This window comes from Trachemys scripta, chromosome 19 (genome assembly GCF_013100865.1).
Source record: "Trachemys scripta elegans isolate TJP31775 chromosome 19, CAS_Tse_1.0, whole genome shotgun sequence".
Taxonomy (NCBI): domain Eukaryota; kingdom Metazoa; phylum Chordata; order Testudines; family Emydidae; genus Trachemys; species Trachemys scripta.
Window position 1 is genome coordinate 22,205,823 of NC_048316.1, and position 14,672 is coordinate 22,220,494.

The 14,672-nt window shown below is 52.3% G+C and overlaps 1 protein-coding gene across 4 annotated transcripts in view; it reads left to right on the forward strand.

Moving 5' to 3' along the window:
* Positions 1 to 14,672, forward strand: part of ECE1 (endothelin converting enzyme 1) — a 153,157-nt gene that overhangs the window by 112,881 nt on the left and 25,604 nt on the right. For all 4 annotated transcript variants that reach the window (XM_034753054.1, XM_034753055.1, XM_034753053.1 and 1 more), the window contains 7 exons: positions 1,970 to 2,094; positions 4,584 to 4,730; positions 4,967 to 5,032; positions 6,075 to 6,266; positions 9,009 to 9,151; positions 11,859 to 11,973; positions 14,239 to 14,349. In XM_034753054.1, the coding sequence (XP_034608945.1) occupies positions 1,970 to 2,094; positions 4,584 to 4,730; positions 4,967 to 5,032; positions 6,075 to 6,266; positions 9,009 to 9,151; positions 11,859 to 11,973; positions 14,239 to 14,349 (899 nt within the window). The remainder of the gene's footprint in view (positions 1 to 1,969; positions 2,095 to 4,583; positions 4,731 to 4,966; positions 5,033 to 6,074; positions 6,267 to 9,008; positions 9,152 to 11,858; positions 11,974 to 14,238; positions 14,350 to 14,672) is intronic.

A 14,672-nucleotide genomic window follows, 5' to 3' on the forward strand; every position in this document is an offset into this window, starting at 1 on the left:
ACCGCCGCGCACCGCCCGAGCACGCCGCCGCTCCGCTCCTCCCCAGGCTTGCCGCAAAACAGCTGATTCATGCAGCAAGCCTGGGAGGGAGCGGGGAGAAGCGGAGCTGCGGCGCACCTGGGGGAGCAGGCGGCAGTGGAGCAGAGGTGAGCTGGGGGGGAGCGGTTTCCTCTGCCCCCCCATTACTTCCTGCAGCCCTCCTCTGCCCCACCTCACCGAAAAAAAAAAAAAAAAAGAGGGCTGGAGTGCCGCCTCTTTGAAAGTGCCGCCCCAAGCACATGCTTGGAGGGCTGGTGCCTAAAGCCGGCCCTGCATGTGGGATGTATGTGTGCCAAGCCCAGCCACTGAATAATGGGGACTCCCTGACTTGGTTACATCTGCCATATTGTCTGGCCAGCACTGTCTTCGCTGCCCCTCCTCTTCCTCTTCTCTGGACGCAGAGTTCCATTAGGGAAACAATGGCATCCAGCAGCGTATGGGCTTCAGCTGTGCGTGTAACTAGCTGCCTAGAAACCGAGATGAGAACAGGCTTATGGGAGCAGTTTTCCTCTCATCCTGGGTTATTAGAATAACCTCTGCTGTTTAATCTGGCTGCTCCAGTCCCTGTCACTCTCAGCAGGAGGGACTGCTGGGGACAGTATATAGGACTGCTGGCTGTAGAGGAGCTCTGTTACTTTGGCTGGCAGTCCTTAGTATCTACCCCCTGTAGTGTTTCCCCCCAGAATGATCACTATAAGGCAGTGGGGGTTTCCCACTGGAGCTAGAGCAAGGGAGCGGGAGGACTTCAAAGAAACACTCAGTGTAGGCAAGGCTTGTGGGAGCAATGGGGGATTGTTTTCCCAAGGATCAGTCTCTGAAGTTGGAGGAGGTGGAAAACTGGGGACTCCAAATCAAAGATGACCTTTGGGAAACAGAGAGCCTGCCTGCCCTAGCTCTGCGCGGCTTCCAGAAGTGGCTGCCAGGTCCTTACGGTCCCTAGACATATGAGCGCCCAGGGAGGCTCCACGTGCTGCCCCAGTGCCAGCTCCGCAGCTCCCATTGGCTGGGAACTGTGACCAATGGTAACTGCAGGGGCGGTGCATGCAGGCCCGAGGGCAGCATACAGAGCCTCCCGGGCTGCACATGCATGTAGAGGCTGCAGGGACCTGGTAGCCACTTCCTGGGAGCTATGGTAAGTGCCATCTGCACCCTCTCCCGCATCCCAACCCCCTGCTCCAGCCCTGAGCCCCCTTCTGCACCCCAAGCCCCTCATCACCAGCCCCATCTCAGAGCCCCCCCCGCCAGAGTCCTCACCCCCCTCCCACACCCCAACTCCCTGCCCCAGCCCAGAGCTCCCTCCTGCACCCCAAACCCCTCATCCCCTACCCCACCCCAGATTCCACACCCCCAGCTGGAGTCCTCACCCCCACCCTGCACTGCAACCCCATCCCAGTGAAAGTGAATGGGGGGGAGAGCGAGTGACCGGGGGGGGGGGATGGAGCGAGCGGATGCAGGGCCTCAGAGAAGGGGTGAGGAAGGGGTGTTTGGCTTTGTGTGATTAGAAAGTTGGCAACCCTAACCTCTGGGCCTGGCAGTTCAGAGCCCCGGCGCCTCTGGGCTTGCTGCATCACTTAGGAATTTTAAAAAATTGCTTGAGCCCCGGCTCCTCTTTCATTACTAGTTAAGCACTGCTTTTCTTACAAAATACAGTCTGTCCCTCCTAAACAGCAATGCTTGGGGGGAGGGATAGCTCAGTGGTTTGAGCATTGGCCTGCTAAACCCAGGGTTGTGGGTTCAATCCTTGAAGGGGCCATTTAGGGGTCTGGGGCAAAAATCTGTCTGGGGTTTGGTCCTGCTTTGAGCAGGGGATTGGACTAGATGACCTCCTGAGGTCCCTTCCAACCCTGATATTCTATGACATGGAATCATCAGCATCCCTCCTCTGGCTCAGATGGAGTCTTCCTAGCACCATGCCCGGCTTGTCTTACAGAAAATACCACATCAAACATGTCCAGCGAGGCCGAGCGCAAGGCCCAGCGCTATTACCAGTCCTGCATGAACGAGACCAAGATCGAGGAATTGAAGGCCAAACCACTGATGGAGCTGATTGAGAAGGTAATCCCTTTCCACTCAAAGTGCCTGAAGAGACTGGGGGTTCCACCATTCATACACCAGTGCCCACAGCACTGATGGCTGTGACTGGCATGGCTGTAGGTTCCCACAGTGGCTCCTGGACACTCCCTCTGCCAGAATCTCCACGTTTAGTCCCATTCTGGATGTAAACTCCAAGATAGCTGGTTTGCATCTCTAATAATTGTGCAGTGCAGGGTAAATGGCCTGGAATGGGAATGTCTGTCTTACCTCTCTGTATCATGGGCATGGACTACTCCTAGTGTCCAGATGCCCTGTGTGGGCCATTCCACCCCCCAGGGAGGTCACCTCCTAAAGGGCTACCCTAGAGTAACCTCAGTTCAGGGTGTCGGCATCTTCCATGGCTTTGGCGGATGTTACAGCAGGTAGGCTGAGCCATGCAAGGGTGCAAATGGTGAGGGAGATTTTCAAAGGCACTTAGGTGCCTAGCCCCCATTGACTGGCCATGGGAGTTATACACCTAGCTGCCATTTGTGCCTTTGAAAATCTCACCCAGTATCTTCAGTGCAATGGGTCTGAAGGAGGAGACTCATCCCCACCTTCCTGCTCAGGACACTGTCCAACAGGACATGTATCCATCTAGGACATGGACTCTTCCTGGCAAAACCAAAGTGGATGCTGTACTGAATGGTCTATGGGTGACATCGATCCACAGAGCTGACAGGGCAGGGGAGAGGGTGTCTTTCATTTGAGAAACATACTAATTAGAAAGAAAAGGCTGGTCTTGCCTGCCTAGTTTCCTAGTTCTTCCTGCTACCAGCACATCCTACAGGCAACGGGTACAAATAAAAGCTCTAAACCTTGTGCACGTGTATGGGGTCCAATACTCACTGTGTGGTAGTTCTTCCACTCTTGCTTTCAGTGCCTCCAGAAGCCAGCTGTGCAGCTGAAATTGGGTGAGATCTGGTCTTTCCATGAAGCTTCCATTGCTGGATGGTGAACATGCAATGAAGACCAAATTCCATTTTGCTTTAGCCCAGTAAATGGCCTAAGGCTCTAAGGCAGCCCATCAAACAAATGCCAAGTTACTCTGTATTTAACCAAATACCAAAAGATTACTGCCAGTTTCCAATCACTGCACTTTAACCTCCCAAACTTCCCTTCCACTAGTTCAAAGGGCACTTGCCAGTACTTTATATGCTTTGTAAAACCCTCTTTGGAAGCTTGAAAAAGTTTCTCCCACTGGCTTGATGTAGCAAACTCTCTTCTAGTTAAATGTTAATATCTGAAACTCAGTGAGGTCAGCATTGCTCTGAGACAAACTCATGTGGTGGAGCAAGCAGGAGGCAGTAAAAAATGCCCAGAATGTTACTTTTCTGTAGGACCTACATTAAAGCAACATCCAGCTTCTTTATTAACCTTCCACGTGAGAATGTTGGCTTCTAAATTCAATAGATAATATGATTCTGAGAACATCTATGCCCAAGTGTGGATTTTCAAATGCAGCAGCACTGTTCTATCTCTGTTATTAAAGTGAAAGGGAGGTCTACCATTGATTCCAGTGGGACCAGAATACGACCAACACAGAGTGCTTATACACCCTGTATAACTACTGAGAGTCAAGAAAAATTTTGGACCCTGGCTATCTGATTGCCATGCTTAAAGTGGTCTGAAAAACCCATGGGGTCAATTATCAATATCCGCCTGTCTCCTTGCCCAAAATCAACCCTGTGCTCTGCAGCCCCCACAGCCATTCTGCCTCCTCCAGACTCACCATCAGTTCTGCTTCTACATCAGTTGTCTCCCCCAGCCTCACCTGAGCTCCCCCAGCAGCTCCAGGAGCTCTTCACCCCCTCTGCCCCTTCCCAGGCTGGGTGCAGTGTGGGGGCTGAGAACAAAGGAGCCAGTCTGTTGTTCACAGGAGAGATGGAGGTAGAAGCAGGGAGCTGCCCTCAGCTGCTGGGCTCTTTTTCCTCCCACATCCTTGTCCATGAGAACAATGTCAGCTGTTGGGGGAGCAGGGAAGAGCTTGACCTGGTTCCTGCATCCGCTGTGATTGGCTGCTCTTCCTCGGGAGGCAGGCAAGGGGGGAAGCAGCTAATCAGAGGGAGGGGTCCCCAGGCATTACTGATATCGTGCACCCCTCAGCAACTGGCTAGCTATTCAGAATTGTTTTCGCATGTCTGTGACCACAGCACTTTAAACACTGCCCCAGCATGTCCCTTCTTTGGAGAAATGTAGACTGGACCTTCATTCATTTGTCAAGACCTGCTGCTTTGCATAGGAAGTCAGGAGCAGGATACAGACTCCTCAAGGCAGAAAGCAGCAACCTGGCCACTAAAAATCCAGTTGATAGTCCGTGTTTGATCCATGCTCCCATGAGTTTGCCTCCTTTGCTCAGCTCTAGGTGGTGCAACCAGTCCCTTGCGCTATCTCCTTAACGGGAAACAAGACCCCTCCTCTGCACGTCTAGGGCCCTATCTCATCCATCTGTGTGCGTTCTCTTTTCCCAGCTCGGTGGCTGGAATATCACGGGCCCCTGGGACAAAGATAACTTCAACAGGACCCTGCAGGAGGTCATGGCATACTACCACACCTCACCCTTCTTTTCTGTCTACGTAAATGCTGATTCCAAGAACTCCAACAGCAACGTCATCCAGGTGAGTGCAACAGCCTCATTCCTGACAGATAGTCCTGACAATGTTCAACTGAAAGACGAGTTGGGTCCTTTCCTCACTTTGCATGGTCTTGTTTCACTGGGGTAACAACTCAGCAGTGGCCCCCTGTAGTGAGAGCCAAGTCACTTGGCTACAGGAGCTTTGCTTGTACCATAGCCACGCTCTTATCTTTCTCCGTGCTGTGCACCGTGTTCACTCCTGCTCCATTTATTCTTCAGGTAGACCAGTCAGGACTCGGGTTACCTTCCAGAGATTACTACCTGAACAAAACGGAGAATGAGAAGGTATGCGCCCATCTCTTCTCATGTTCTTCCTTGCAGCATGGGCTCAGTTTAGCAATTAAGGGCTACTTAATGCCTATTCCCTGCAAGATCCATCTGTTTGAGCACCAGAAAGACCTGGTGCGTATTATTCACCTTCACTCTCAGCCCAGGAACCACCTCAGTGACCCGTCCTTCCCCATGGGTGGAGGGTGTCCAGCTCCAGGTGTAAGATGAGACACAATGCTGGCATTTTAGAGGAGATGGGATTCTAACAGCTCACTACACCCCAGGCTGGCAACCTCACTGCTCAGCCACATAACTTCCCTAACTGTGGCTGCTGCTCTACCTCCATGCTCCATCCTCATGAACTAGTGGATCTTAAATGAAAAGAGAGAGGAAAACAAGCTAGCAGTATGCCTCCGAATATGCCTGGTAGTGATTTTGGCCAAGGACAAGTCCCCTTGGGTGAGTGATGCATTCCTGTGATTAAATCTGCCATTGCCTATAAAGCAGACATCTGGGAGGCATTAGCTTTGTGCACACAGACCAGCTTCCTGTAGAGCTGCAGGAAGAGTAGATTCTGCCTCTCTGAGCATCTCTAATTTAGGATATGCTCAGGCTCCTGGAGATGGTCTCCTCTGACTATGGGCCTGGAGAGAGCTATTCCTCTGCCATGCTAAACTGTCTCCTGTAGACAGGACAAGAGAGTGCATGGATGTGGATGAGAGAAAACAGACAGGGTTCTATCAGCTATGCATTATGGAGGAGGCAGAAACTTGCCCTCTCAGCGGGAGCTGGAGCTGGGGGATGGGAGAGGAGTTAAGCAGGGAGGGTTTATTTCCAGCCTGGTGTGGATAATAGATTAAACATAGGCAAGGCAGAGAGTCTCTCCATTGCTCATTACCCAGCTGGCCTGTTGTCCCTGTCGTAGCAGGGCTGCTACAGGTGACTGGTTTCAGGCTGAGCCCTGGGGAGTGAATTCAGGCCTTTCCCTCATTTCTCATTCCCAGCCAGCAACTAACAGCAGGGCCAATCACCTTAACTTCTTCTCCCTGGCATCTAGGTACTTACTGGGTACCTGAATTACATGGTGCGGCTGGGCATGCTCCTGGGAGGGGCAGATGAGGAGGCCACCCGGCACCAGATGCAGCAGATCTTGGACTTTGAGACGGCGCTAGCCAACATTACCATCCCTCAGGAGAAGCGCAGGGATGAGGAAGTGATTTACCACAAAGTGACAGCCGGAGAGCTCAAGGTAAAGGCAGTAGCGGCACACACGCCCTGGGTGAGAGGCAGAGGCTGGTCCTTGGCCGTAGTAGAGGTGGAAAGGTTCAGCTGGGGAATGGGGGAGGGGCTACATTAAGATCTTGATGCTGGTAGCCTGCCACTGGCAATGGGATAAGCTTTGCCAATACCAAAGTGTTTCTGCTGTACTGGGGCAAGAAACACTGTAGAACATGCACCGTGCAAGCTGGGAACCACACTAGCAGCTTCTGTTCTGTAATGGTTCAGAAACCAACCTGTAGAACATGTTCATGTGAACCTGTCTATATCCAGAAGCAAATGTGACTGCTAAGCCCACCACCCCCTTGCCTTCCCATGCCTAGCAGTGCTCTGGTGTCGCCCATAACCCTGGATCTGAGACTTTTCAGGGACACCCTGCTCTCAGCAAACATTCTCACTGGCCCGGCTCATGCCCAAGGCTGAGAAAGTAATAAAAAAAAAAAAAAAAAGCCTCAATTCACAACCCTTCGGGGAACCAAGCAACTTGTTCTGGAAGCTCAGTTTTAACTTGGAAACCTAACCATAGGCACCTGTGTTTGAAATCCTGGGCCAGGGTGCTGTGATCTATTGCCCAGCACACTGCTGCTCCTAACCCCTTCTGCCCCATCAAGATCTAACTTACTGATCTCTGCTTTACTGGGTCAACAGCAAGAGTTTTCTCTCAAAGCTTCTCCATGCTGAGGGCCTAGCTAAATATATCAAACCTCTGACTCTGGAGAGCCTGCTGTTACCTGGCTCCTGCTTCTCTAGGCCTAAACTTCACCTGGTAGAATTTTGTCTTTGGGGAATGCATCTGAGCTTGCTGCCTAGAGGACCATGCCTGTAGCCTCTTACCAGCACTCCACTCAAATCACCCCTGTGTTTGAAGTCTTCAAAGTGGCAGGTTCCCTGGTGGTGTAGGGCTAGGAGACTGGCCCTATGCAGCCCCCAGTACTGGAGTGTGCTGGGGGTGGGGTAGGAGCCATGACTGGGAATGTGCTGCAGTCTGGCTATTCTGGGCTGCTAAATGACTCCATCTTTGACTCTCTTGCTCTGTGTGCATATTCTTCCTCTGATCTGCAACAGGTGACTTGGTGACATGCTGCCAGTATCGCACACTGTTTACACACAGCCTCTTGAGTTGTGCCATTTCTGCTGTTAACCCAGCCATCTGTCACTGGTTTAATTTAGAGGCAGCTGTTTGCACATATGTGTGACAAGGATCACCTGTGATAACTGGGTGCTGCTGGAGGATCAGTATCTCCATGGCATCCCAAGACTAACTTCTTGGTGGCTGGTATCTGCTGGGTCCCTAAATCCTTCACCTGAAAGCCTGATGAGTCATTGTGTATCAACACAGTGAGTGTACCAAGCTGTGCGTGGCACTCTTCAGCAGTGAAACTTCAGTTTTCATACCTCTCCCATGCCAAGGAGCTAGGTGGGATTGCTATCTAGCGCTTTGCATCCTCAGAGGTCAGTGTCAATATCCCCACTTGCAGATGTTATTTGTCTCTGACAACATTGCTGGGGAGTAGAAATATGCAGGCATAGGAGATTTGGTTTCAAGCTTTTGTTACTAACAGCTGGGTACATAAAAGTGAGGGTGTTGGGATTCCTCCAGCAGCCACAAGCTACTCTGAGAAACAGTGAGGCCCAGAGAACTAGGACACAGGAGACCTGAGTTCTATTCCCAGTGTGGTCAATGACCTGTTGCATGACCTTTGTGCCTCAGCGTCGTCATCTGTACAAGGGAGATAATAATACTGACCTTCCTTTATAAAATGTTTTGAGATCAACAGACAAAAAGTGCTACAGAGGAGCGTAGGAGCTCTGGAACCCTCACTAATGCAGTGTGACTCTGTCCCCGCCAGAGGCTGGGCCACTCTAAAAGTTTGAGTCTGCTGCTGAGCTAAAAGAGATGCTCCTTTAACTCAGGTTGTAGAGGCTAGATTGCTTAGATGAAGAGATCCCACGTTCAATCCCTACTAACGGTGCAGCTGGGGGCATTGTTACAATTGTTGTTTACTCCACTTGTCATCCTGAGCACTCCGTTTACACCATTCTGGATTTATTACATCTTTTTTTTATGAGCGGTCAAGACAGGAAATAATTCTGTCCCCTTCAACCTCTAGAAGCAGGAGTTATCAAGGGAACCTGACTGCAAATTTTGACTAACCCATTAGATTGAGGGTGAATAGCTTGCATCTCTGCATAGAAAGGGCAGGCAGCTAGCTGAGCCTGGACATACAGGACCAATTTAAGTCCTCAGTAACTTAGAGCAACAGCAATCAGTTATAAAACATCTATCTTGCATGCAGTGGCAACGTGCTATAGTCCATTCCTCACTGAAACTGCCTACCAGTTCAGGTTCCTCTTGGAGAAGTCCTATGACCATAGCTAAAGACCCTTGAGCAGCCTAGTCCATCTGACCCTAACTGCAAGACATGTTCTCAAAATAAGATCCATCCACTGTTGACCTGACACAGCAGCTCTTTCCTCCCTCACTCACCTGGCTTCAGACAGACATCAGTGAAGCTGAAGGTAAAACACATGCTTTAATCCACGCCTTCGGAGTGAAGGTGTATTTAAAGGGCACATATAGCCAGAGATCGCAGCTGCTCTGCAGACTGGCCTTTGGGCTAACAGTCTGTCCAGGTAACATAGCCCTGCCTCCTGTGCTCTGTGTCTCATTGGATGGGCAACATGTAGTTTTTTCTCTCTGCCTCTCTTCCAGAACCTGGCGCCAGCTATCAATTGGATGCCCTTCCTCACCACTGTGTTCTACCCGGTGGAACTCAATGAATCCGAGCCAGTGGTTGTCTATGCCAAAGAGTACATGGAGCAAGTCTCCAGCCTCATCCAAGCCACAGACAGATGGTGAGAGCTCTTACCTATGAATGGCAATGCAGGTATAGGAAACATCCTGTAGAATCCAGTCCGCATACCAAGAAACACTTAGGGTGTGACACTGTTATGCTCTGCAAATGATGGGAATAACCTCTCCACCAATCACATCTCTCCCACATCAGAGGGGGCTTATGGAGCAAGGTGCCACTCAGGGTATGTCTATATGTACAGCGCTGTAGCAGCACAGCTGTACCAATACAGCTGCAGTGCGTCTGGTGAAGAGGCTGTGTACCGACGGGGGAGCTGTCTCCTGTTGGCATAAAAAAAACACCTCCACAAGCTGCAGAAGCTATGTCATCAAGAGAAGCTCTCCTATAGCCTTAGGTTATGTCTACACTAGAGAGTTTATAGTGGCACAGCTACACCGCTCTAAGCAGCCCTGTAGCTGCTCTGTGCCTATGGGAGAGAGCTCTCCCATCGACATAATTAATCCACTCCCAATGCGCGGCAATAGCTATGTTGGCGGGAGAAGATTTCCTGCAGACATAACGCTGTGCACTCTAATGCTTATGCCGGCATAATTTATGTTGCTCGTGGGGGTGGAATATTCCCCCCTCTGAGTGACATAAGTTTTGCAGACAAAAGTGGTAGTGTAGACACAGCCTTAAGTCTCTTGCCATACCCTAGCCACTCCCTCAGGGATGCTGGGTTTATCCACACTTGAAATGCTACAGTGACGTGGCTATGCCACTGTAGTACTTCAGTGTAGACTCTACCTACAGCGACAGCAGGGGTTCTCCCATTGACATGAGTAATTCACCTCTTCCGTTGACCTAGCACTGTCTACACTAGGTCTTGGGTCGGCTTAACTATGTCGCTCCTGGATGTGGATTTTTCACACAGCTGAGTCGATCTAACTTCGTAGTGTAGACCAGGCCTTGGACAGCCAGAGGTAGCCTTGGAACCCAGGAGTCCAAGTGCAGCTGTTCACAGTGCTGCCAATGCATCTGAGTGCTGTTTGCATCAGGAGGCCATGTTTGGGGGAGGGGGACAGGAAAAGCCAGCTTCTGGAATAGAGACTTGCATACCAAGAGGTTGCTACTGTATAGACTGCCAAGCTCAGGTCCCCAGCTCTGCCTGATGGCCTGTGCTGAGAATGGCAATGTAGGGTTCCTCTCTTGTACACCAGCATACACCCACCGGCTTTGGGACACTGTAAGTCATTGCAGAATCCCTCCCTTAGGGCACCAGATACTGCGCCAGGGCACCCAGTGCTCCCACCCTCTTTGCTTTTGCTGTAGTAGAAAGAGAGCCTAAGACACATGCCCTTGTATGAGAGGTCTGGTATGAGGCCTGAACTAAAATAGTGGGCAAGCTTTGCCGATATAAAGCAAAGTTAGCAAAAGTCAGCCTGTAAGCAGATGTCAGGCTCTGTCTGCATGCAAGTTCACAGAAGCTGGCAAGAACAGTGCTGATATTGCAAAAACACACATATTCCTGAGAAGTGCTAGGCACAGGACACTCACACAAACACATTCTAGAAGGGTGATACTAGAACACCCCATACCACATATGGTACTAACAACCCCCCCCTCCCCCCAAGATAACGAGAACACCCAGGAGCGCCACCAGCTTTTCTGCAGCCCTAGGCAGCGGAAGGTCCCACCCCGAAATGCTGCCCCCCACAGAGGTGGCGGAAGGTCCCGCCGCTGAAATACTGCTGCAGTCGCCGCCCCCCAAATTGTGCCCTAGGCGACCGCCTAGGTCGCCTAATGGGTTGCACCAGCTCTTGAGAACACCCTGACCCCTCCTAAAGATAAGGGTCAGGATGACAGTGTGATGGATAGAGATGTTTTGATCAAACTAACCACGCCTGAGGGGCAATGCGTAACTTGTTTGTACTGGTGTATAAAATGGAGTTTCAGAGGGAGTGTCTTTGGCCAGCCTAGGAGACAGTGGGAAGTCCTGCCACTGACTGAGTTGCATCCATTGTCACAGGCATACATGTGCTAGTGTAACTGTAGACGTTAATCCAGGGAGCTAGGACCATGCTTCGTCAGCAATAAACCTGACCGAGTACCTTTGTACCTTAACGGCTCTTGTGGTCATTGGGCGGTTCAGTCGAGGTCTGCTGTGCCAGCTGTCTGCGCAGAGGTGGAATGGCACATAGAGAAAACACACATGCAGCCAAACATCTGAGTACAGATGTGAAGATCTTCTTCCTCAGAAACACCCTGTGTAGTTTATTTGCAGTGTTTTAATCCCTCCATCCATACACAGCAGTGTCTCCACACCTTTACACACCATATCTCAACTTTCTAACCCCTTTCCAAAAGTGGGGGCAGGGAACTGGTGTCTCCTTCCAGAGAATTCCCCGTGGTCAGGCCCTGCTAGCCACTATTTCTTCTGCTTCTCCTCCCCTTGCACTTCTTTCCTGTGCTCTTTTATCCAGTCTCCTTGTTAATGGGCTAATTAGCTCATTAGCTTCCCTGCCCCAGTCTGATCTGGTATTGGGGAACTTCTCTTCTTAATCAGGCACTGCCAGTGGGCCTGACTGATTAAACAGTGACCAGAAAGCTGGTGGGTCAGTGGCTGATTCCCAGCACCCGGTCACAGGTACCAAATGGCTGACCCCTTGTGGACCAGAACGACAAAGGTTGGTGGGACTCGTCTCCAGAAAACAGTTGGGAACTTCCATGTTTTGTAGAAAATCTTTTTATTCTCTCTTCCATTGCAGCCTCCTGAACAACTACATGATCTGGAATCTGGTGAGGAAAACCAGCTCCTTCCTGGACCAGCGCTTCCAGGATGCAGAGGAGAAATTAATGGAAGTCATGTATGGGACCAAGAAGGTGAGTCTGTGGGGGAACAGGAGGGAGATGGGAGAGAAACTACATGACAAAACACGCGTCACTACCCAAGATAGTCTCCACCCCCAAATCACTGTGCCTCCTAGCTTAAAATCTTCCAGGCTGCTCTCTTTCAGCCTAGCGGGTCGCTTTAAAGGGCTCCCATTTCCCATGTGATGGAGGTGCCCCACACAGCTTCATCCATACATAGGAGGAGGCATGGGCTTTCTGTTTATGTGAGGCTGCCCTTCTGATTTGGCAGGGCCACAAGCTGTTGGCCTGGAGGGAAGGGCAGAAATTCCTCCCTTTCCTCCCCACAGCAGGAAGGCCTGGCACTGCAGTTCCCTGCTGTTGGCCCAAGAGTTGCAGAGTTTGGGTGGGGTGCCTGGCCCCATGCAGTCACTTGCATTGCTTCTGCTTAAGGCCACCCTTATCTCACTAAGGACCAGCGGCGGCCACCTCAATCATTTCACAATGGATCCATCTGTCCAAAGGCCAGTGGTGTCTCCACCCACAGCACTGAGCTCTTTGTGAAGTGGGGGAGGCTGCGCACAGAGCTGCCAAATGCCACTGTAAGAGTGCAGCAGGATTGCTCCCTCCTCCAACCAGCCTGAGAAATGGTCCCTGGAGCCCTGACCTCTTCCCAGGCAAACGGTTAGGACCAGATGCCTGGAAAAGGGAGTCTGGCCCAGCTTGGCTGAGCTGCAATTCCATCCAGGATCACCTGGGTGACTGCTCTTATCATGCTGAGATAAGAGCAGCCTCTGAATCACAGGAGATGGGCTCTCACTGCACTCGGACAAGGTGCTGGGATTGGTTTTGTCTGCACCTCTGAGGGGGAGGAGATGGCAAGAGGGGGAGCCTCTGGGCCTCAGGTGACCCTGGGGGGCAGGCACTCACCCAGTCCCATAGGGGGAGAGAGGGGGAGGAATGGGACAGCAGGGCATAGAAATGACCATCTCAATGGAGCGAAAGAGAGGCCTTAGCAGGCTTGAGTGATGGGAGTGTCTCTCTGAAACCCTCGTGACTAAAGTAAGGGAGAGTGGGAGGCGAGATCCCCTCTACTTCCTGCAAGCCCGCTGACAGTGGAGGCCAAAGGGGACAATTGCCCAGGGGCCCGGGCGATTTAAAAGGGGCCAGGAGTCCCTGGACGCTGCTGCCGGCAGCACAGCAAGGCTAAAGCAGGCTTTCTGCCTGCCCTCTCTCCGCGCTGCTCCCAGAAGCAGCTGGCATCCCTGTCTCCCCTGGGGAGGGGGGTCTCTGCATGCTGCCCCCGCCCCGAGCACCCACTCCGCAGCTCCCATTGGCCGGGAACCACGGCCAATGGGAGCTGCAGGGGCGGTGCCTGCAGGCAGTGGTGGGTGGAGACCCCCTGGGCCCCCCACCTAGGAGCTGCTGCCAGAAGGGTGTGCCGGTCGTTTTCGGGAGTCACCCAAGGTAAGCGCCGACCCTCTGATCCCCTCCTGAACCCCAACCCCCTGCCCCAGTCCAGAGCCCGCACCCAAACTCCCTCCCAGAGCCCACATCCCGCACCCCCTCCCACACCCAAACTCCCTCCCAGAGCCCACATCCCGCACCCCCTCCCACACCCAAACTCCCTCCCAGAGCCTGCACCCCTGCCCCAGCCTGGTGAAAGTGAGTGAGGGTGGGGGGAGAGTGGGGGATGGAATGAGCAGGGGGCAGGGCCTCGGAGAAGGGGCGGGATGGGGCGTGGTCTCAAGGAAGGTAAGGGGCAGGTGGTGGGGCAATGGTCTTTGGGTTTCGCGATTAGACAGTTGGCAGCCCTACCAGGCAGGCATATGGAAGCCCTGGCCATGCCAGAAGAGCATGCCCAGCAGTGCAGCCGGCAGCTCGCTGGGCACCAGCCAACACAGGTGCTGCACCGCCCAAAAGTCAGGTGGACCGCATCCGCGTGGCTTGTGCGTGTGTGGGGGCCCATTTGCTGTTCTGCCCTGGGGCCCAGAATTGCTGTCAGTGGGCCTGGCTTGGCTAAGCAGTATTTCTTCCCCACACACACGTACAAGTGCCATTCTGTCCCCCCCCCCACACACACACACACACAGAACCCCCGCTTCTGTGCCCCTCCTTCCCTGGCTTGGCTAAGCAGCGCGCGCCCCCAGTTCCTCCTCCTCCATAGCTAGTGTACTGAAAGCACCCTCTCTTGTTTAACCCACTGCTCCCAGCCCCGTGTCAGAGGCCTCTCTGCACAGAGCTGTGTCTGGCAGGGTGCAGGAGTGTCTGGTTTAATCTTCTCTTCTCCCCCCACAGACCTGTCTGCCACGCTGGAAGTTCTGCGTCAGCGACACCGACAACAGCCTGGGCTTTGCGCTGGGAGCCATGTTTGTTAAAGCCACTTTTGCAGAGGACAGCAAGAAAATAGTATGTCCCCACCTCCCACTGGATTACTGGGCTGGCTCACATGCCAGTGGGGAGTGAATCTAGAGCCAGATTGATTTACTGTCTCTCGAGTCACCTTGCATGTGGAAAGTGTTTAAAGCTTCAAATAATAGCACAGTATGGACCCCATAAATGCCTCTGGAAAACCTGTGTCTAGGGGTGGAGGGGAAGGGGTTGGTGTTGTGCCCCAAATCATTCACAGCTCCAATAACTAACTGCTGCCTAGTCCCTGCCACCACCAAACCTACTGTATAATGGGGGAGAAGAAAAATCCCTGTATTTCTATAGCACTTCACAGGGAGCTC